The 7,238-nt window shown below is 45.7% G+C and overlaps 1 protein-coding gene across 3 annotated transcripts; it reads right to left on the reverse strand.

Moving 5' to 3' along the window:
• Positions 1–743: 743 nt before the first annotated feature.
• On the reverse strand, positions 744–4,554 carry PIGW (phosphatidylinositol glycan anchor biosynthesis class W). Of its 3 annotated transcripts, none has more exons than XM_023732680.1 (2): positions 4,190–4,554; positions 744–3,293 (listed from the first exon to the last, which is right to left on the reverse strand). In XM_023732680.1, exon 2 carries the CDS (start codon positions 3,277–3,279, stop codon positions 1,765–1,767), a length of 1,515 nt encoding a protein of 504 aa, XP_023588448.1. In that variant the 5' UTR covers positions 3,280–3,293; positions 4,190–4,554; the 3' UTR covers positions 744–1,764. The 3 variants fall into 3 exon arrangements, with proteins under 3 accessions (XP_023588448.1, XP_004377895.1, XP_023588449.1); XM_004377838.3 differs by having other exon boundaries at positions 4,183–4,554; XM_023732681.1 differs by lacking the exon at positions 4,190–4,554 and adding an exon at positions 4,098–4,162.
• Between the last annotated feature and the right edge of the window lie 2,684 nt (positions 4,555–7,238).

Consider the following 7,238-nt stretch of genomic DNA (forward strand, 5'->3'; position numbering starts at 1 on the left):
CATAAATGCTAAATTAGCCATCATCAATATAACAAATTAAACTAGTATAATAGTCATATTTAACAAATTAGGGAATAAAATCTCCGACTAGAGATGATTAATTAAAACTAACAGTAAATCTACGATTTAATATTAGAAGAGGCCTTACCTACCCTACCAACCAACAACAACCTACTGCCATTGAGTCGATCCAGACTCATAACAACCCTATAGGACAGAGAACTACCCCATAGGGTTTCCAAGGCTGTAATCTTTACGGAAGCAGACTACCACATCTTTCTCCCATGGAGCGGCTAGTAGGTTCGAACCTTCAGCCTTTTGGTTAGCAGCCAAGTGCTTTAACCACTGCAGCACCAGGGTTCCCTTCTGCTTCCCTTATACTACACAAATCCATATTGCCTACCAAATAGCAAGTTAACTTCGACATTCTGGCCCCCAGCTATTTCTGCAGTAATCAGATTTCCACTTGAAAATACATCTCAGGGCAAGTTTTGATTTATTTATTTTTACCTACTTTAAATAATATACAGTGAAACACTAGAATTGGAAACTAAGGATTTTCTGGAGGGTTATTAAATCTTAGATTTTGAACAAATTTTTTGAATGACTGAAGCCCTAAATAGCATATTAAACCTTAATACAACCATACTTTTATTAGACTAGGTTCTTGATGACTTTCTTTCTCACTAGTTCCTGTTAACGTGGTAGATGAGGCATGCCTGATATACTCCCTGCCTACCTCCATCTCATTGCCCATGCTCTCCCTTTTTCTAAGTTCTAGCCTTCTTTCAGTTCCAAAATGTGCTAGGTTCCCTCCCAATTCAGGACTGTTGCTGAAGAATTCATCTACCTAGAATATTCTGTTTACGCCTTCCCTTGTCAGCACTCCCCACCCCCCCCGCCCCCCAACACACACACTGTAACTCCTCATCACATCCATCAGCTCTAAGTACCATCTGTGGGGAAAACTTTCAACTCCCTTTTACTAGATTAGTCTTTGATTTGAAACTCTTGGCAATCTATACTTCTTTTTCATGACTTATCACAGTTGACTAGTGTGTTTCCCCCACTAGATTGCAAGCTCCAAGATGTCAGATAGCTTGAGCTTTGCTCATCATCATATTCCCAGCACAGAGTAAGCTAAAAAAAATGAATTAGGTCCAATTAGGTTCGATTCTCTCAATCATTACATATGTGAATTGTATCAACAATTCAGTCTATTCTTTAGAGCACTTAACTGTTTTCTGACTTCATAGTATACTTTGATTTTAAACACTTGCTGCTTATGTTATTGCTGTCGAGTCAATTTCAAATACTTAGGCTTTATTAAAAGATTAAAATTGAGCAATAAAGGATCAACAATTCCACAATTCGCACTGAAATGTTTTAATATAAACTTTATTATAAAAGTAATACAATAAAAAAAAACAATGGTGTAAGGTGATTATAAGATGAAAAATAAAAATCTTCCTCCCCACTGTCTAATCTTCCAGTGCTGCAATTTTATAAACAGTTTGTTTGACATACTAAATTTAATAAATTAACAAATTACAGGCTTTGTTTCTTCTATTGGTTTGATATATATAGTGCTGAGATACATTAAAATAGGAAGTATCACCACCAATGTCGCAGAGAAGGGTTGAAACTTAATTTTATAATAAAATATGGTTAACATTGGATTGCCAAAAGCACATTTTCTTCACATTTAATATTTATTCTCCATTAAAATACTGCCCAAATACAGATAAATATTACCCATATTGATCACCAAAATTTTATAGTCTTATCTTGCAAATGTAGCACAAACAGAGTTAAACAGTTGATAAGCATGTAGAAATAGAGCACAAATAAGGTCCATGAGGGACTGCTGTGTAATGTATCTACCATTAGGTTGATCAAGCCAGTGGTTATATTTGACAGCAAGAAAAAAAATAACTGGTTTCTGTTAATAGCTGTGATTAAACAAAGACTGGTTCCCTTTCTTTCAGCTTCAGGGACTAGAGATTCTGAATGCTTTTTAGTTGTAGCAGGTGACTGGATAAGTTTCCAAGAACATGGTACTAGAGTACCTTTAAATAGAAATTTGGCAAAACTCAAAATTATATCACCCATTAATAAACTACTAAGAAAAATCAGGCTGGAAGCAACTATCCAAACACAAAAGGCTAAATTGGCCATTCTTCGAGATACTGCTTCTATATTTGCCTGAACTATGTAAAGACATAAGAAGAGGCTAACAGCTGTCAGTAGAAGACAACGTATTACTTTTATCCAGTCTTTGATATGTGATCTGCTCTTAAACAGATAGGACCCTGTTTGCACACCAGCCATATATATTGTCACATATCCCAAAGTAGAGATTATTCCTTCTCGGTTGGCATTTAGTAAACCGACCCTTGTGCCACTGCCATCAGTGCCATACAAAATTAACCTCTTTAGTGGGGTAAAGTCAAGAGCTAGCTGGTATAATACAGTAATGCTGATGGCCACAATCCAGGATTTATTTAGGGGGAAAATAATCAAAAGCAATGATGTTAGTAATTTCACAATTACTAAGGTAAAAAAAAAGTTCCAATGAACTCCATATTCGGTTAAATGTTCCTGATAGTCTATGTATTTTATAGTGACTAATCGTCCTATTCCTAAGAAGACTAATGGACAAACAGAGTGCAATGACTTTGTAAGGTGATAAAATCTGGATATCTCCATGTTGGATTTTTTCCTAACCTCTGGACAAACCATTGCAGTCCCAAAAACAAAGCCTCCTACTCCCAAATCCATTACTCCTGTTCCATACAGCTCTGTTTTGGCAAATCGTCTGGGAAAAAGTGGGAAGTCCACAGCCAAAATGGCAACAGCAGTAAATACATTGTTCATTATACGGAAACAGGAGATGGCTGGAATGTATTCTGATTCTAGACCGACTTTCAAGAAATTTTCAAGGATTTTCTGCACAGGCACTCTGGCATAGCAAGTCCTCCTGTGGTATATTTGATAGGCCAGTCCTGCCCCAAAGATAATTACAGTAAGCTGCTCAAGGAGGAGAAATGAAGACAAAATGGTGAAAGCGGCCACCAGGGGAACTATCAGAACAACAAAGTCAATGAAGAATTGGGTTCTCCAAGTATATGAAGAAGGATAGAAGTGCTGTAAGAGAATGGTCAGCAGCCCTCTGCACAGGATATAGGGTGCAGGCAAGCACAAGACCTGGGTGACTTCCAGGATGGTGGTTCCATTGAGATTACTGACAAAAGCTTCCTTCATCTGCTTTTGAGACATTGTTTTTTTTCTTCCTGTGAAAGCAAAAAAATGAATTTATGGAAAGCAATGTTCTTGTGGAACTGGTATATGTAGGTACCTGACTTGATTTTACTCTTATTCCTAGGTTGCAGAGCAGAAATTTAGGCCCTAATGTCTTCAAATCACTAGCAGAACCTAGGACTTGTGATTCCTCTCCCGAGATTTTTGGGAAGAAGTCTAACATTGATGCATTAAGATAGAAATGTCATAACTAATAGTTAATGAAATTATTGGTTAAAAGCTCATCTTAAACACTACCTAAGGGGCTTTATTCTCCGTATAAGGCAAACTCACAAAGAAAGTGAATCTGAGATACAAATCCTCAGAATGGCATCGCAGGCAGATAGGAATTTCTACTACAGAGCACAGAAGATATCATGAAGATTATTTAATGAAAATTAAATACACCTAGTTAATAGTTTAAGCCAAATTCAAGTGTGTTTAACTAGCTATAAGTACACTTGGGTGTTTCTGCTCAGAGCCTCTCTGAGCCTATTGCCAATGGTACAACATGCCAGCCCTCCAGTGAACTGAGCTCTAAGCTCCTTACCTCCTAGCCACACCTTTGACAGCCAGCCATATTTTCACGTCAAGGTGTAGGTAGATAGGATGGATGTTAATCATTTGGGGAGGGGGGGATGCAATTAGTGTTGCTCTTTTTTTTTTTTAAGGGATATAGAATATCTTTCTGCCCCATATCAATGCCTGAAAAGCGGCAAACATACTTTTTTGGTCAAGCAAGAATCATAATGAATGAATGCATTATAGGTGATCTGGGAGCAGCAACGATACTTCACCGTAACAAACCAATCCGAATCTGCAGGTCTGAAAAAAATGAGTCCTTTTTCTGACACTTCCGCCCCAGCTGCGCCCAGCCCTTACTGCTCACGTGCTCCAGGTGGTCCTGGATACCCCCAGCAGAAAGTCCTTTACGAGGGCAGAGCCGTCGGGCTCCAATCTCGCCGGCAGCACAACGCGGGAGCAACCCACTTCCGCCTCCCGAGAAGGGGAGCTTCCGGCTGGCGCGGGGCAGCCTGCTCTTCCGGGCCAGCGGATTCCGCACACACCCACTACCCGCCTGCAGAGGGGTGGCGCTGGCTCCCCAGTCTTGTCCTTTAATTTGGGCTCGCCCAGCTCAGATCCTCTCGGGTGGTGGCCATGGGCTGATCTGTCAGAGGAGCGCCCGGGAACGGGAAAGCTGCGTCGCCTCACAGCTGCCCCTCAGACCCCTATGGCGAGGCCTTGTCAGGGTGATGGGGTCCGAAGGACTAGCGCAAGATTCGGCCACGGCGTGCTCTACTGAAAGATCCCAGTCCCTGACCCGAAGACCCAGGAAACCCTGCTTCCCGCGCCTCTGCCCCCGTAACACAGGAGTCCCCAGCTTCACCGTTACCCTTATTTTACCCAGAGTCTCAACATCTTGTCCCAGACGGAGCTCCCAACCCCGGGGCCAGGCGTCCCGGGCTGGCCACGTGCGCCCCGGGCCGCGGTGCGGCCCCGCCCCGGGGGAGGAGCCGGCCGCCTCCCGGTCACTGGGCTCCAGCAGCAGCCCGCAGGGTGCGATCCGGCGGTCCCGGCTTTCCCTCCTCCTGTTCCCCCCCGCCCCCAGGCTCTTCCCGCCGCCTATCCCGACCTCCCGCCTTTCCAGTCGGGCCGGGCGAGGGCCGCACGCTCTTCAGCTAGGGCTGTGGGACCGGTGAGTGCCACCCTTGGCCCAGATCCAAAGCTCTTCGTGACCCCAAAGGCGCAGAGGGAGGCCGGTTTACCCGGAGAGCTAAGGAAGAAGAGGACGTCTCCCTGTCCCTTTTCCAAAAAGCCCTTTCCCTTTTCTTTCTGACCCTCTCGTATCCAAGGAGGAGGTGGCCCAGCTCGGAGCCCCTGCCTCGCTAGACCCAGGAGCTTTCACAATCGCTCTCTTCTACCTTTCCACCTTGCCGGCAGGGGGGCGGTCCAGGGTCGTGAGGAGGGTTCTCGTTGGCAGTGTGGTCCGGCCGCCTTTTCCTCTCCGGGACTACCCAGGGACCGGGGACGGGGAGGCTGGCCCAGGGAGACGCCAGGGCAGTTGGCGCCCTTGGCTGGGGTCACATCCACCTTCCTGGGAAGGACATACTCTCCCCGTGCCAGGTGCTTCCGGAGCGGCATCCCAGCCCTGGGCACGGTGGGCACCTTGCCCGGATGGGGAGTACCCAGTTCCCGCCGGGAACCTGGGGGCGGGGCCGGCCGGGTCCCTAGGACCCTTCCCTGGCTTCCCTCCTGGTCTACCGTCCCACTACCCTGAGTAAAGAAACAGGCTAGGGAGGAGGAGCTGGTGATCAGGTTGTAGCTTGTCTTGACTCGTTACTTCATCCACTCATTACTGGCTCTCTCCTGCCCACAATGGTCACACCCTTTCCTGAAATTCTTGGCTGGTGGCGCAGTGGTTAAAGCCCTGGGCTGCTAAACAAAAGGTCTGTTCGTAGCCGCTCAGCGAGAGAAAGATGTGGCAGTCGGCTTGCGTAAAGATTACACTTAGGAAACCCTACGGGGCAGTTCGACTCCGTCTTACAGGGTGGTTATGAGTCGGCATTGACTCGACGGCAATGGGTTTTTAACCGCGAAGTTTACTGAAGAGCAGGAGCTGGGATAACTGGAAAAAACTGCTCTAAACTGACTTGACTCGGGCTGGAACCTGAGACTGTATCATAATAACTAATTACAAAGTGTTTTTACAGGTACTATACCATTTAATCCTTAGCTCAGCACTGTGAGGTCTAGATATTATTACATTTTGCAGTTGAGAAAACAGAATAGGGCTTAGAGAGTTCTAGTCATCTGTGTGCTAGCAGGCTTGTGGACTTTGGATTCTAAGGGCCACATCTGTTGTGCTCTCCCTCTCAACCTCTATCTTAAAAGGAGCTCCCAGTTGAGGGAGCTTTGTTCTTGAGTCTCTGGAGCCCTCTGCATTGCTGTCCCTCAGACTGGGTGCAGTCACTGTCCAGGGTGAATGTGTCCAACATAGTCCTGAGACCCTTCTCTGCCTGCATTGTTTTTTTCCTAGTGCCCATGAAAGTCCCCATCTCTGTATTCAGAGCCCCAAGAAAATCTCTCCAGGATTTTCATCCTCATAGTTCCTTGCCTGGGAAACTCCAAGTCTGAGGGTCACTTGTAGTTCTTTGGAGATTGGTCAAGACCCCCCTCTCTTGGGCACATTCTCCTCCTGTGAAATCCTCACCTTCTTGAATTTGATTGGATTGTCCCACCTGATTAGCCTCCCAAATGGCTTATCAACTCTTATTAACAGTACTAACAAAACACCCTTTGAGTGAATTTATGGTTTTGTACTTTGTGCAGTGCTTTCAAACGATGACTCTATTCACTTTCAGAACTACTCCTTGTGAGGTAGATTTTACTATCCCCATTTTCAAGGTGGGCCAGGGAGGTGATGTGGCTTACCCAAGGTTACATACCCAGTGAATGGCTGAGCTGTGATTTCCCTCCCACACAACAGCTTTCCTGTAGCATCATGGGTTGACTCAAGCCTCCCCACCCTACCAGCTGCTGGTTACACTGAAATAGAATATTTCTGTGTAGCAGAGGATAGGGCAGGAGGCTTCTCTGTCTCCCAAGTGTCTTCTATGTCCTCCATGGCACAGTGACACAGAAGACTTGCAGCCCCACCCCAGCCCCTGCAGAATTGGCACTGATGCTGCAGAAGGAACCCAGAGAGCCTCTGGATGCTCTTGTAAAAGTTTCCCTTGTTCCCTACTTGGCAGAGGACAGGGCTGACTCTCCCTCTTTGCCCAGTGCCACCCTGGTCCCAGGTCAGTTTCTCTGGCTTAGTGGGAGGAGCGAGAGTGAATCACCTTGGAGAAGCCTTAACCTGTGTGTGGCCTTTGTCTTCTCTCTTATACCCCAGGCTCCAGGGTGACTTGTCTCACATTCCCCCAGAACCGAGCCCT

Source organism: Trichechus manatus, unplaced genomic scaffold (genome assembly GCF_000243295.1).
Source record: "Trichechus manatus latirostris isolate Lorelei unplaced genomic scaffold, TriManLat1.0 scaffold00054, whole genome shotgun sequence".
Lineage (NCBI taxonomy): Eukaryota > Metazoa > Chordata > Mammalia > Sirenia > Trichechidae > Trichechus > Trichechus manatus.

Coding starts and splice junctions, on each gene's coding strand:
- PIGW (XM_023732680.1), bottom strand. CDS start 3,279: ATGTCTCAAAAGCAGATGAAGGAAGCTTTTGTCAGTAATCTCAATGGA.